Source organism: Camellia sinensis, chromosome 8, assembly GCF_055761805.1.
Source record: "Camellia sinensis isolate YWXY chromosome 8, ASM5576180v1, whole genome shotgun sequence".
NCBI lineage: Eukaryota > Viridiplantae > Streptophyta > Magnoliopsida > Ericales > Theaceae > Camellia > Camellia sinensis.
Window position 1 is genome coordinate 188,616,360 of NC_138968.1, and position 16,277 is coordinate 188,632,636.

Consider the following 16,277-nt stretch of genomic DNA (forward strand, 5'->3'; position numbering starts at 1 on the left):
GGTTAGGATAAATTCGTGGAAGAAGCTGGACTGGAGCTCTAGAGTGCGTGGTGAAGGAAGCGCAGCTATGGAGTCGTCGTCGAAGAAAGTTTCAGTGTCGCTTTTTCTCTATACGATCCTCATGATGATGATGATGATGATTTGTGGCGTGAGAGCTTGGACGGGTGAAATCAATGGCAGAGTCATCTGTGATCTCTGTGGTGATTCTTCTATCGGCCCCGAAGATCATGTTTTACAAGGTCACTCCTCTCTCTCTCTCTCTCCATCAAAATACCTGATTTCTGCTGATTGATTACTCAATTCATGTATCTTTATGTGGGAGGCTTGTGATAAAGGGGTTTTGTGAGCATGATGAATTAGATAATTGAACTGATTATGATGATAGGAAAAAATGACCTTGATTTTGATGTTATCATTAATTTGTTTTAATTTTACGATTTTGGTTGCGATTTATGATAATCTTTATAAGTAACCTCCATATCTATGTTGGGTTTTACTCGCTGTGCTGTAATTGTAAAGAACTGATCTTTTTTTTTGCACACATACTCAATTTTCAATTGCTACCCCCAATCAGGGGTTTCATTTAGGATTGACTTTTAATAACATTTATTTTTCATTTTAAATGTAAATGATCAGCCTATTACATCTCCTAATGTGGGTTGAACTGAAGCAATAAAATATTTACATTACAGAAGTTGAGGTCTTTGTATTGTTTTGGCGTAAGCAAACGCTGCATTTTCATCACAAACCCAAGACTGCACTCTAAATTTCTAATGGCACTTATTTGTCTAGAAGCCTATGTAGATTGAATTGAACCCCATTCTTTATTCACACTCTGGGATTTGGATCATTTCATTGCCCCCAACTCCAAGGGCTGTTGTCTAGAGCCTCCTTGTAACTTTTTTTTCTTGATTAAGTGAGAGGATTGTATGGTTAATGATTTTTCAAATTGACATAAGTAAAAATTCAATTAATTTTTGAAAAACAAAAGATTTGCTTATACATTAACATCGATATCCTTAAGGTGCTCTGGTTCTTAGGTCTTTCCAAAATCGGGGATTATGCACTTTTACTTCTACTACCACTTTGGCTCTCCTTCTGCGTAATGGACACTTACGGCCCACTTCCTTCCAGTTGTAATTTGCCATGGCTCTATGTTGTGTTTGATGTGGAATATTAAGCTTCTTCTTATCTAGTTAATGCATTGGTGAGCACGAAGAAACTAATAGCCTGTCTGGTTGTGTTTTTGTTTTTGTTTTTCGTTTCTTTTTCAAAAATAGTCGAACTCCCATCATTTTTATTATTATGCGAAAATAGTTTTAAAAAATTCAAGAACTTTTGATGTTTCCTAAAAATGATTGTTGTTTTCGGAAACAGTTCCTAAACAAATTTTCTGGAAAATTTTAAAAAATAATAATAATTGGAAGAACAACCAGAAATACCCTTCACATTTGATATTGTTCCATGAGATTTGAAAGGAACCCAAATTGTTGCTTGTGTAGAATCCCAATCAGTATGTTTGGTTTGAGTTTTCTGGATTAAATTTTTTGAAAATTGAATTTTTTAGTTTTCGTATTTTTTTGTTTTTAGTGAATATTTTTAAAATTTTAAACATTTTTTTTACTTTTTTAGATGCACCTTACTTAAATGTATCTAAAAAGTAAAAAATTTGTGAAAAAATATTTTAAAATATTAATAAATATATAGAAATACAAAAATGTACTGAATTCTTGTATTTTTTTTTTTTGTATTTTTGGTGTTTAGTGAATTTTTAAAAGATTTTTTTTATATTTTTTTACTTTTTAGATGTATTTATGTTAGGTGTGTCTAAAAAGTAAAAAAATTGCTTAAAATATTAAAAAAAATTCAGTAAAAATAAAAAAATTCGAAAAATAATAAAGTAGAATTTTTTGAAAAGTGTTTTGGAAAAATTAGAACCAAGCAAGCTCTTTTGGTGACTACTGTACTATAATGATTAATTTTCTATGGTATTTTATAATTAATTTTCTACACCTATTCGAAAACATGTTTTGCTGATTACTCTGCTATTTGTCATGTGTTTGACATTATGGTTGTTGTTGGCTTGTGCCTTCAGTTGCGTTGGGAAAACAAAATGGAGACTATTATTTCTTCGATGAAATGTTATCTGAAAAACAATACTGTTAGATTTGGAAGCAAATAAATAAATAAGTATTATGGTGCATATTGTCTGAAGTTTTGGTTGTTCTTCTTGTGCAGGTGCTGAGGTGGCTGTTCTTTGCATAACAAAATCCGGGGAAGTTCTTAATTATCAGGCGTTCACAAACTCCAAAGGGGTGTACACAGTGGCAGAGACAATGCCAGAAAGCGATCGTTGGGATGCTTGCCTGGCACGACCTATCAGCAGCTTCCATGAACACTGCACGAGTCTGGGAGAGGGAAGTTCAGGTGTCAAGTTCGGTTACAATCACCCATCAGGTTATTCTCACACAGTTAGACCTTTCGTCTATAACCCGGCCAATGTTCCAACATACTGTATTTGAATATTTTGAATTTGCTAAACATGGATACTTGTCAAATGTATATATGTAAAACATGTGTGGAGATAAATTATAAATTGAAAAATGCTTGGGAGCACTAATTAGTGCTCCCACTAATTAGGTGGCAGTGGGTCCCGCCATTAATGATGTGATGTTTTGGTCTTGGAGTTGTATTTTTTTTTATTTTTTTTTACTTTTTTAATGCATTAGTGCTATTAGTGGTGATGTTTTTAGTGGAATGAATCATTGTTGTTATAAATTATTGTAGTTAGTGCTTGTTTGGTTATCAACTTATCATCCAAGTGTTTGTACATACTGAGCTTGACCAAGCGGTATATGCGATGACCTACTTTTTAAACACATGAAGCATATATTCAGTGATCGGTGCATGAGATTTTAAGTCATACAAATTGTGATTATAAAAAATATACTATATATCTATACTTTTGACATTCAATTTTTAAGTATTAAATTGAATTATCAAACGTACTCATTATTGAGTCCATTAATAAGAATTAAACTATATATGTTTGAAAACAATGTTGAAGAGCTTAAAAAAATTATTAAAAATTCAATAAAGTAAAATTCATAAATTAGATTGATTTTGAGTGTCATCCGCATTAGTTTAAATCTATACTACACATCTCTTTTTTAAATAAATTTTAGGCTACCTTTTTTGTACTCTTTTAATAATCTATTTGTTTAGGTGGGAAATATTTTCTCTAATTTCTAGTGTCGGGTAGAGAAAAATAAAAATCAAAAGAAAATAAACTTATTTGAATAAATATTTTTTGAACTTAAGCCTTACCAATGCCTACCACAACCGCTTGCTACCACGGTATCATCCCACCACCGGCCTACCACTAACACAACAACTAATACATTAATTTTAAAGAACACAACCAAACATAACAGAAAATATTTTTTGTAAAATGTTTTTCCGTCAAAAATTGTTTTCTAGCAACAAAGTGTTAACTCTTTTCCCTTTTTTGTAAAAAAATAGGCCTAATCTGTACAGTCTTGTGTTTCCAAATTATCATATAATCTTACAGTTAGAATAGAAGTGTATTAAGATAAAAGAAGCGTTTAGAGATTCTTAGATGACGGTGAGAAGTATATTAGGACAGAAGAAGTTAGTGACATAGAATTCAACTCCATATGAAATACTAAAAACCAAGAAGTAGAACTCTGGTAGAAGACTAGCATAATAGTCAGGACTACTTAGCAACCAATAATTCATATATATGTATATATATATATATGCTTTTCACATACATACACACAAGAATTCAATGGATATTGTGACGAAGCCACGCTCTCCATGGGGATGGGGTGACATGGATCATAATATTCTCACAAAAATATTCAGAAATACATGTATTGAGCACTTGAGCTCGAGTGTGTCGTGGGTATGTCGTTCATGGCGGTTTGCATGTTGGGAGGTCATGTTTTGGAACCAGAATTTTTTTGATTTGCAACAGTTTGAAGTGTTTTCTGATAAATTAGGCCCGCCTTCTTCTCCTGCTGATGTTGATGAGTATTGGAAGACGGAGATCAGAGCGATGAAACTAATTCAAAGTATTTTCCAAGGCAACGAAGCATATGGTACCCCAGCAAAGGGTTGGAGTCAGTCTCTTCGGCAACTCTTGCTTCCTTCTTCCTTTCATGTTTCTGATAGAATTCTTCCATACATTGCAGAGAGGTGTACCTTCTTTTTTTTCTTTTTTATTTTCTAACATTGGGTGTTCACTTTTTATTTATTTTTTCTTTTTTTGATTATATCATCCCTCTATTTTTTTCACATCTTTTTATAAAAATTTAAAAAATATATTTATTTAGATCATCTTGAATAGTATAGGTTAAAATTCATTCGAGACTGACTATTGAATTCAATAAAGTTAAACTTAAACTTAACTTCAAGAAAATTAAATGAATAATATTAGGGATCATGAAAAAAATATCATGAAATGCATCATGAAATTTTTTCATCATTTGATTAGAGTGTGGTATTTTATTATATACATACTTAGTATACGAAATATGTATCTAAATTTTTTCTTATTAATTTTTGATGTACCCAAACGTACTTAATATATATCCCAATTGAACAGTAGTTTCTTCTACTATAGAGATAAAATTCTTTTCACCGAATATCTTTTTTATTTTTAATTTTATACTTAGTATGATTTTAAAATTAAGTTGTGGTTTGTAAATTATTTGATATAATGACATTTAATTTTAGTTTATACTTTTACTTTTGACATTAAATGTTAATTGTAGGTTGAATTTAAACATTTAATCAATTTTTACACTATTTCAAATTAAAAATAAATATTTTGTTTACAAACGTATCAAATCGTATCCATATCTTACTTGTTTTATATATTGACATACTCGTATTATACCAATATCAATATTTGTATCCGTACGCATACCTCATAAGTTAAATTATATCAAACTAAATTTGAATAGTATTACTCGACTCAAATAAATTGTAATAATTTTCAATAGGCATAGTTTTGAATACATTATCTATTTCTAAATTGTAATAATTTTAAATTATACCATATTACCTTTTAAATTGACAATATATATACTCTTTTTGACTACATTCTTTTAAGTCATTTTTTGAGTATTTTTAATCTATAAAAATAAAAATACGTTTTATAACAAGATTCATCTTCTTTTCCTTTTTTTTTTTTTTTTTTTTTACCATGGCTAAAATAAATTCTTAAAATTTTAATGACAGGAACATCTAAATCTCTTTATAAAAAAAATGGAAAAATCCATAAAAAAAAATAGCAAAAAAAACCTTTGCCTTCTTGCCTATTAAATATAGTAACTATATATTCTATTTATCATACTTATCATATATCTATATTATCATATTAGGCATAACCATATTCTGCATTACCATATTAGCTTTTCCTTCTCCTATATAAAGGAGTCTTGTATTCACTCATATTAATTATTGAAATATACAGAGTTATATTCTCTTTTTTTCTCTCTTAGTTTCTCTTTATTCTCATAACATGATATCAAAGTTAGGTTAAGTACCTAATAATTTCACTTTACCGCCTTGCCTTGGCCGCCCGCCGGACCTCAACCTATTCCACTGTCATATTTTCCTGTTAGTATCGCTTTGTGGTGGTCTCTTCCTTTTGTCCGCTGTTTATTCTTATCACAAATATCTCTATCATTTTTTTTTTTTACCCGCAATTCTCTTTTTTGTGTATTTCTGCTCCACTTTGTCTTTCCTTCTGTTTCAACCTCATATAGGTTTCTATCTTTAAACCTATTTGAGTTTGAGGGAGGATATTATCCCTATATCATGGTGAGTATAGTGACATACCATCTGAACCACCTAAGCCCTATATCATGGTCAGCATGGTGATATACCATGTGAACCACCTAAGCCGCCCCCTCGGTTCACTCTCTAAGTCGCTCCCTGGTGCACTCTCTAAACCACCCCCTATATCATGGTGAGCATGCTGATATACCATGAGAACCACCTAAGCCGCCCCCTCTAGCTCGCTCTCTAAGTCCCTCCCTAGCACACTCTTTAAGCCACTCCCTGGCGCATTCTTTAAGCCGCTTCCTTTTAGCGCACTCTATAAGCCGCCCCATTGGTGTACTCTCTAAGTTGCCTCCTTTTGGCGCATTTTTTAAGCCGTCTCCTTGGCGCACCACCAAAGCCTCCCCTTGGCGCACCATCCAAGCCGCCCCTTGGCGCATCATCCAAGTCGCTCCCTGGCGCACTTAATCATCTGTTTCCATCATCGTTCAACACCACATCATAAAGTTATGTGTGTGCCACGCTTGATGGTTCAACATCTAGTCTCTACAACGGTCCGACATAGACATGACACTTAAACTGTCTCCGGACATTAGCTCCAGTCTCTGATCTATCTCAAGTGTCATTGTGCTCCCGTTCGGACTTTGCAATCTATTTGTCACGACCCAACTCCAGGGACATAGGGTTGGAATCGCAACTTACTAACCTATTCTATTCATAGCAAATTAAACTGCGCAAGCGGAACTAAAAATAATTAAACAAGAAATTACTCAATTTTACTATTTTAATAAGAGAAAATACATTTATAGGATTTTTATTATTTTATTATTCAATGTCCGGCCCTGAGTAGAAACAAAAGGGAGCAAAAATATATATATAAAAAAAAAAGACAAAATAATGGTTCAACATCAATCCTCATGCAGGTTCCATTACGTGAGACTATGGATTTCCCTTACATCTCGTCACCTGAAATTGTAACAGCTATAAGCACATAGTAGAATGAGAAATATTATACCAAGAGTATAGAGAATATAAAATAACCATGGATAGTTAGTTAGGCCAAAATATTTACATAACTCAATTTGGTGAATAAATCATTTAAGTGACAAAAATTGAAATATAGAAATTATATAAATAAATAACCATAACCACGGTACAGAATAGAACAGAATAGTGATCACAGAAATAACAGTCAGAACAGAGGTCAATGGATCCATGACAAACAGAGGACCACAAAGTGGTCAAACAGAGGCCAATGGTTATTTATGTCCTCCAAGACATGAGACTTCCGTGGTGGTACTTACAAAACATTATTATTTATAAGGTCATACTCAAATATATACTAAAATTTAAACAAACATATCTATGAGTTTCATTTTAAACAAATAGAGTTTAGAAAATAACTCGCGTAATTTAAAATATTAATATAATTTATAAAACATAACTTATATAAAATAAATTATAGTAAGTCAAAACATTCGTAAAATATATTATGGTAACTCAAGGTATAATATAACTCACCTTAATATTGACCCTTAGCCTTACTTTCCACTATCACAACCTTCTTACTATAAGTTTCCTACTTTCAGTAACTTACGTGCCCCTTTTTCCTTTCCTTTTCTTCCCACAAATTTGATCAACTCCTTCCTATTTATAGGGAGGTAAAAACATCATCAGGCTAACACGTGGCCAGCTTGAATCCTCCTTTGGATTTGCTCATAACTCACCTTGGATTTGCTCATTACTAACCATTGATTTATACTTATTTTAGTGAATGTTTGTGCTAATTACACTTTTGCCCTGTAGTAATTATACTTTTTGCCCAGTTTTCTTGCATAATTATATAAATAAAGTAATCCCTAATTAAATTACACTTTATTGTATACCAACAGAAAATTAATTATTTATGTTACTACCACACCCACTATTATTATTATTTTTATTATTGTTGTTATTTTTATTATTATTGTTATCAATATTATCATTTATTTACTCTTATTTTTATATTTATTTATTTACTATCTTTAATTCTAATTTGGCCCAACTAGTATTATAATTTCATATTTTTGTTAATTTGGCCTCAAATAATAATCCCTAATTAATCTCATATTTAATAATTTAATGCCAAATTAGATTATGTATTTATTATTATTTATTTAATAATATATTATTACATACACTCACAATTATATATAACTATAAATATTTTTAAGTAAACGCTCAAGGTGCCACACTATTTGCCTTTCATTTTATTTTATATTTTAGTTTATCTCTCCAAACTCAAGTTGGTACCCCTACTTGAGGTTGAGAGGGGTGCTAAATATAGTAACTATATATTCTATTTATCATATTTACCATATATCTATATTACCATATTAGACATTATCATATTTGTGCATTATACCATATTAGCTTCTCCTTCGCCTATATAAAGGAGTCTTATATTCACTCATATTAATTATTGAAATATACAGAGATATATTCTCTCTCTCAGTTTCTCTTTATTTTCATAACATTGCCAACAGTAATATGGCCTATTTTGACAGAGTATTATTAGAGAGTCTAAAATTTTTACTACATGTGTGACATGGGTGTGAGATCCACATCTAGCATCTTTCATTTTGAGTCAAAAAAAAAAAAAAAAAAAAAAATTCTATTACTTTTTTTACACATTTTTATAAAAAAAAAAAAAATTACTAACGAAGTCAGACAACCTTCTATCACCGGCTAATTGAATCATTATGCTGAATTTCATATGTATATATTGATTAGGGGGATTTGGTATCAAGTAGCTCTTATTATTGCATATATTATTTATTTTTTCTTAAATAAATTCTTTACATGATTGTGATTGATATATGTTACAGAACACCAGGGCTCACCATGATCTCCCTGAGCAACACAAGCAAAATAGCAGGAACAAGCTTTACAATGGCGATCACTCACTGGACCCATCTCAAATTGTTGATCATCGGTCCAATCGATGGCGGTTTCAGCATAGACATTATCAGACAACTTGGTAAACACTGTAACAAGCTCGAAAGCCTCCACATCCACGTCAATAGTTTTACATTGGACAAGGACTCTGCAACCGCCATAGCAACCAACCTTCCGAGGTTGAAAAGTCTTTCGTTTCTTCGCTGTTCGATACGAAAATCGGGAGTTAAGGTTGTTGCCAAACAATGCTCAAAAGTTAGTTTTGTTGCAATCGAATGTTGTTCGTTGGTTGAAGAGATCGAACCATCCTTGACGAGGACGAGAGCGCCTAGGTGTTGCGATTTTGAAGAATGGCGTTCTAGGAAACTTGAGTTTCGAGTTACTAATGATCGGCGTTGGTAGTCATTTATAAAAAAAAAAAATATGTGAAACTGTTTAATATTTACATAATTTTAAGTGCCCAACTTTAGTCAAGTTGTTTTTTAATACGCAAAAGAAGTTGAAATTTAAAGTTTACTAATTCATGGATTTTTCTCTTATACTATTTATATTGGTGTTGGTGATAGTGGAGTGTTTTGGGAAGATGTTAAAAAAATTAATTTTTTTGATTTTTTAGCTACTTTTAGCCAAAAAGTTGGCTATTTTAGCCAAAAATATTAATTTTTTTGTCAAAAAAGTTAAAAAATCAAAAAGTTAACTTTTTATCAACTTTTCAAAATATTCCAGTGTTGGTAATGGTGGTGGTGTAGTTGTGTTCTGGTAACTCATAGTCACAGTTGTTGTGGTGGTGTTAGACAGATGGTTGTAGTAGTAGTGATGCACTTCATGGTAGTAACAACTGTGGTGGTGATAGTGAAAATAATAGTGATGCCTATGATGACAATGGCTATAGTGATGATAATGGTAGAAATCATGGTGGTGGCCGCGGCGTATAGAGCTCTAAATGAAACTCTATAAAAGACAAATCATAGGGGAAGAAAAGATAAATTAAAACTTTTTTAAAACTCTTCTTTTAGAGTTCTAAAAATTTTTCAAAATGTAATAATACTAATAGTATTAGTGACGTTGACAACATTAAAAAATATTATTGCAAAATTGTTCTATTCAAATTTTTGTATTACAATTAGGATAAATTATACTTCGACCTTTTTATATTTGATCACTTTTTTATTTTGACCTTTTAAGATTTATTTTTCTCATTTATGTTTCAAGGTTTTTCCAATTTAATCTTAAAGTTAATTTCTGTTCAAAATTAGATAGAAAATGTCATAATAACTGTAACATAACATAAAAAATATATATGATTATATTATGTTTTAAATTTTTGTCAGAAATGTGAATTATATATAATAAAATATTTTTATATCACGTGATTGTCAATGTGTCATTTTTTGTTTAATTTTTAAAAGAAATTAATTTTAAGAGTAAACTGAGAAAAACTCCAAATATGAAAGGTTAAAGTGAAAAAAAATAAATTTTAAGAGCTCAAGTAAAAAAGTGACCAAATATAAAGAGACAAAGTGTAATTTATTCTTAAAATTATGTTTGTGAACAGTTTTATTCCGTAAATGGCTTGCACCCTACATAAATTATCAGTGGACACTTCTATTTCAGGGAAAATTATATAATAGTTCTGGAGTATCATGTGATCAAATTTTTTCATCAATTATCATTTATTATGCCATCTCATATTTCTTAATTACTTAACACAAATAATTAATATTTCATATTCTCCATCAATCATACTACTATAGAGTACTATATGACCGTACTCTTGAACCATACATAATCACACAGGCATTCTCGCTTCTAATAGTGTAACAATTTCATTATCTTATTGAGAGGGTAATTTATATGAAAATTGGGCCGAGCTGGGTAATGGGCCGTTATGGGCCACAATGCGAAGGGCTGAGTAAAAAGGTCATGAAGTTACTCCGGCCCAAGAGAGATGTAAAGTTACTCCGGTCCCAAGGAGGTTAACTCGGTCACCATACTAAAACTTATACCGGTTATGGCGCAGTATGGTAGCTCGGTCTAAACCTTGCTAAAAGTTAGCTCCGTTTAGACCTACCACGGGTTGTACAGGAGGAACTGAGGTAAGGGCAATAAAAGGATGAACCAAACTAAAGATAGTTCGGTCTGTTCTACGGCTAAGCATAGCCATGCGTACCTCGGCCACATTGGAGTCCGACCATGGTAAAACCATCTCACTTGGTTTAAACAGTGAGGGGGGTGTTGAAGGATAGGCATTATCTTTTAGGAGTATGAATCCTAGGAGGACTCTACATGGAGGAGTAAGAGTCCTACTTGGATTGTGCCATACGGAACCTATAAAAGCTCACCAACATCACCTATGGAGAGGTAACACAACTTTGATTCCTGAATACACAGAGCTTTTTTCTACTTGTCTATTTTGCTGATTTAGGCATCGGAGGGGTTTCTGGCACACACACCCGCCGGTTAGCTCACGTTTGTGTTTTCAGGGAGTAAAGCGACAACGTTTGGAGGAACACGGACTTGATCAACAGGATTATACGAGAAGGTTTATTTCTTTCCCGTACAATTGGCGCCGTCTGTGGGAATTCAGACAAGAACAAAACCTCTTGATCAAGCTTTTCCTCTTTAGAAGCAATGGCACACAACGAAGATTTGCCGCAGTCCGCCATTGACGGACAAACACCAGAGGGGGGTGCAAGACATGAAGGCCTACCTTCTATCCCTCCCATGACGGACTTAGAGCCGCAGCGACAGAATCCCAGGAGGGATACAAGGGGGAGGAGGCGGACTAACAGCCCCCGTCACTCTCGTTCACGAAGTCCTGACAGATAAAGGAAGAGGATTGATCCTCAAGTTCTAGAGGACCGCGTTAAAGAGCAAGATGAATTAATAAGGAAGATGACGGCGGACATGGAGGCCTTGAAGCGCCAGATGAAGGGAAAAGGAGTGGCGACAGGAGAGGGGCGCAAAAGCAAGACGCCCCCTCGCCGCTCAGAAGATCATGAAAGGCATTCCACACAATCACAAGTAGAGAGTAGAAGCCTCAGGACAGGGGATACTCATTCCAGAGCCTCCAGAACTCGTTTCTCCAGGTCTGAGAGAACGAGATCATTGAGGTCTTACACAGAGGGAAGTACCTATCGACCCTCGTGCTCGCACCAGACATCATCCAGGCAGACAGAGTTACCAAGATCATCCGATTTGCGGAACATGTTGGAAGAAAAGGCACGACGGAAGGAGGATACTAGGGCACGCAACCCTCGCAGGGTATCTGCCCTTCAGTGGTTGGCTCCTCGGACGTATGGAAGCGTTGAGGTCGGAATGCCGTTGCCACGCTCTGCCTACGAACCAACGGACAAAGCATTAGTAAGGCTGCAGACATCATCGTTCGTTCCGGTAATTGAAAACGCGTCCATTCCTTCAGGTTTCCTTCAACCCAAATTCACCACGTACGAGGGGAAGACGAACCCCTATATACACCTAAGCCACTTCCGCCAGATTATGGCGGTATATCGGCGAAACGAGGCTTTGATGTGCATCCTTTTCCCATCAAGCCTTGGTGACCTAGGCTTGACTTGGTTCGAAAAATTTTCCGAAGGCAGCATGGCCTCCTGGGCACAATTGGCGGAGGCGTTCGTCACAAGGTTCAGAACGAACACCAAAACCTCGGTGGAGATTGACCAGTTACTCTCCATCGACATGGGCGAAAAGGAAACACTAAGATCCTACAATAGTCGCTACTGGGAGACATTCAACCAGATTGGGGACTGCCCCACTAATCTCGCTATTGCACAGTACAAAAGAGGCCTTCCAGTCGGAAATAGACTAAGGGACTCAATCACCATGATACCGCCCCTCACCATGGAAGCCTTGATGGAAAGAGTGCATCAGCACATCAAGGTGGAAGAGGATGGTGCCCGTGCCAAAACAAAATCTGGCACGACCGCAGTACCAGATAAGAAGACCACAGCAAAGATCAACGCGGTAGAACGTCCGAACAAAAACGAACGAGGTAGGCGAGACAACGGAGAGGACCAAGATAAATGATGGTTGAGAGTCCGCACTGCCATAACCACGGTATTCAAGAAACCGATCTACCGGATTCTGAGTGAAATACGCGATAAACCTTTCGTCAGATGGCCAGCTAAGCTAGGAGAAGCACATAAAGACTACGACGAAAGGTCACGATGCACCTTCCACAAAGAAAATGGGCACCGCACTGAAAATTGTATGCCATTTAGACAGCATCTGGAGGAGTTGGTGGCAGCCGGTCACTTGGATAAATACATTGAAGGAGGGACGCAACCAGTCCCCCAGGACCACAATAACCCCAATGGAATGCCAATTGACGCCCTACCTCAAGGTGTGATCAATGTGATACATGGGGTATTCGAACCTGAGCGTGTATGCGAGCTCAGAGGATCGATCAAGAAGGCTGAGCACTTAAGGGAGGTACTAAGTGCCCAACCTACCATCAAAAAGGGGAGAACAGAGGCCACGGACGTCATGTCTTTTTCAGACAAGGACTTGGAAAGAATATATTGCCCCCACAACGATGCACTGGTCGTCACCCTCCGTATCAAGGACTATGACGTCAAGCGAATTCTGATAGACCAAGGTAGCTCGTGTGAGATAATGTACTACGACACCTTCAAACAACTGAAATTTGAGGACAAAGACCTGGCACCGGCTGTATCCCCCCTGATCGGATTCAACTCAATGCCAGAATGGCCAGTCGACAAAATCATTCTTCCAGTCAAGGCAGGAAGTGTGACAAAACAAGTGGAGTTTTAGGTGTTAAAAGTCCCTTCCACTTACAACATAATCTTGGGAAGAACATGGCTGCATGCCATGCGATCTGTAGCGTCATCCTACCATCAAGTAATGCGGTTCCCCAATGAAGTCGGTCTAATTGAAGAGGTCTTTGGAGACCAAATTATGTCCAAACAGTGCTTCGTCACGGTTAATGACACCCGCGCTGCCAAGGGATATGTACATTCGGTGGAAGAACCTGAGAACAATGAACTGTTTGCAGATGTTGGCAAAGCAGCTGACCAAAAAGCGGTGGAAGACTTGGTAAAGGTAGAGATAGATGATAAGAACCCGGATAAGTTCTTTTTGCTTGGTTCATCGTTGTCCAGCACTGAGAGATTAGAGGTCTTGGAATTCCTGACCTCTAACATCGAAGTATTGGCCTGGACACCATACGACATGCCAAGCATCGATCCAAACTTCATCTGTCACCAACTCAATGTCCACCAATCCGCCAGACCAATCATTCAGCGCACTCGCAGGTCAGCACTCCACCACGCCGAAATAGTGGCAGAAGAAGTGGGAAACCTGCTGGAGGCAGGAGCAATTAGAGAGGTTCATTACCCCAGATGGATTTCCAACACAGTTGTGGTACCAAAAAAGAATGGTGTTTGCGTCGACTACAAGACAGTCAACAAAGCATGCCCAAAGGACAGCTTTTCCCTACCACGGATAGATCAATTGGTAGACCTAACGGTGGGGCACAACCAACTTAGCTTTCTTGATGCGTACAGAGGTTACCATCAGATCGCCATGTACGAACCAGACCAGGAGGTCACTTCCTTTACAACTCCAAGAGGACTGTATTGCTACAAGGTCATGTCCTTTGGCCTAAAAAATGCAGGGGCAACATTCCAACGGATGGTCACCAAGATGTTTGAACCATTGTTAGGCAAAACAATGGAAGCTTACATTGATGAAATGGTGGTCAAGAGCAAGGATAAGAATGACCATCTAAGGGACCTAGGTGAGATGTTCCAGATTCTGAATGCATCCAAGTGCGCATTCGGTGTAGGATTTGGCAAATTCCTGGGCTTCCTAGTGACCAATCAGGGTATTGAGGCAGACCCTTCCCAGATCAAGGCTATTCAGGATCTGGAGAGACCTAATTCAGTAAAAGAAGTACAACATCTCACCGGCATGGCTGCTGCACTCAACCGATTCATTAGCCGATCGTCAGACAGACTACGACCATTTTTTCAAGCGTTAAAAGCCAAGTTCGAGTGGGACGAAGAATGCGACCGCGCTCTAGAAAGCTTGAAAGAATACATGTCTTCTCCACCACTGCTGGTCACCCCAATACCTGGAGAAGAACTCTTCCTGTACCTGGCGGTCTCTCAGCACCCGATTAGCGCAGTGTTGGTCCGTGCGGACGGAATCCAACATCTGCCCATCTATTATGTCAGCAAGACATTACTGGGTGCCGAAACAAGGTACTTGCCACTGGAAAAACTGGCATTGGCCTTGATGATGGCCTTAAGAAAGTTATCGCACTACTTTCACGCCCACACCATAGTCGTCCTCACAGCTTTCCCATTAAAAGCTTTGTTTGAGAGGGTAAACTTTTCTGGGCGAATCTTGAAATGGGCAGTAGAATTGGGACAATTCGACATCAAGTTCCAACCCAGAACCGCGATAAAGACCCAAGCTTTGGCAGACTTTGTCACAGAATTTACCCCAGGAAGTCATCATATCTGCCCAGTCAACTTGACTGACACAACCGAACTGGGGACAGAAGTTGACGCCGGAATAGCGCAACCCCTGATGCAGTATACTCAGTCAGACCCCATGGTAGACCAGAGTAAAGACAGCAAGGAAGAAGCAAACCATACTACACCAAGCCAAGACTCACCAACAAATAAAAACTTGGTACAATCAGATAGCGAGGGGCAGACAACAAGCATGGACCTTGAAGAAAACACCAGCAACATTCTTGATCCCACGACATCATCTGACCCCTTCACTTGCTGGAAGTTGTTTGTTGGAGAGGTGTGGAAGCTCTTTGTGAATGGTGCATCCAACCGGCATGGTGCAGGATTTGGCATAGTCCTCATTTCACCAGACGGCCGGGTTGTGGAGCAAGCAATCAACCTTGGCTTCCCAGCATCAAACAACGAAGCGGAGTATGAAGCACTTCTTGCCGGACTCAAATCAGCATTCTACATGAAGGCCACCGAACTAATAATCTACAGCGACTCACAGTTGGTGGCAAACCAAATTTCTGGCGACTATGAAGCAAAGGATGACAGGATGGCCAAGTACCAAGAATTAGTCAGAACAGAGATCAAGAAATTTGAAATAGTAAGGATAGAACAGATTGGCAGGGAAGAAAACAGCAGAGCAGACGAACTAGCAGGCTTTGCGTCAATGGCAGATACATCCATCCCTCACCCACTACTAATTGACTACCTACCAAGACCAAGCATTGAGGATCCTGAAGTAGAAGAAGTGTGTTGCGCCGAATTAGGCCCCTCATGGATGGATCCCATCATACTGTTTTTAAAAGACGGCGTCTTACTGGAAGACAAGAAAGAAGCCAACAAAAATCGAACAAAGTCACAGCGATTTTGGCTCTCCCCATCTATAGCATTATACAAAAAGTCATTCTCAGGACCTTATCTAAAGTGTGTCCACCCCAGTAAAGTAGACGCATTCTTGTTCGAAATACACGAAGGGGTGTGCGGAAGCCACCAAGGAGGAAGATCGTTAGCCTACAG

The 16,277-nt window shown here is 36.9% G+C and overlaps 2 protein-coding genes across 2 annotated transcripts; both read left to right on the forward strand.

Annotated features, from left to right (window-relative positions):
• On the forward strand, positions 1-2,809 carry LOC114321797 (Pollen Ole e 1 allergen and extensin family protein). The gene is made up of 2 exons (XM_028269019.2): positions 1-239; positions 2,239-2,809. Exons 1-2 carry the CDS (start codon positions 68-70, stop codon positions 2,520-2,522), a joined length of 456 nt encoding a protein of 151 aa, XP_028124820.2. The 5' UTR covers positions 1-67; the 3' UTR covers positions 2,523-2,809.
• An 822-nt stretch (positions 2,810-3,631) lies between these two features.
• LOC114321791 (F-box/LRR-repeat protein At3g48880) lies at positions 3,632-9,279 on the forward strand. The gene is made up of 2 exons (XM_028269007.2): positions 3,632-4,221; positions 8,682-9,279. The coding sequence occupies exons 1-2, from the start codon at positions 3,764-3,766 to the stop codon at positions 9,151-9,153; spliced, it is 930 nt and encodes a 309-aa protein (XP_028124808.2). The 5' UTR covers positions 3,632-3,763; the 3' UTR covers positions 9,154-9,279.
• The last annotated feature ends 6,998 nt before the right edge of the window (positions 9,280-16,277 follow it).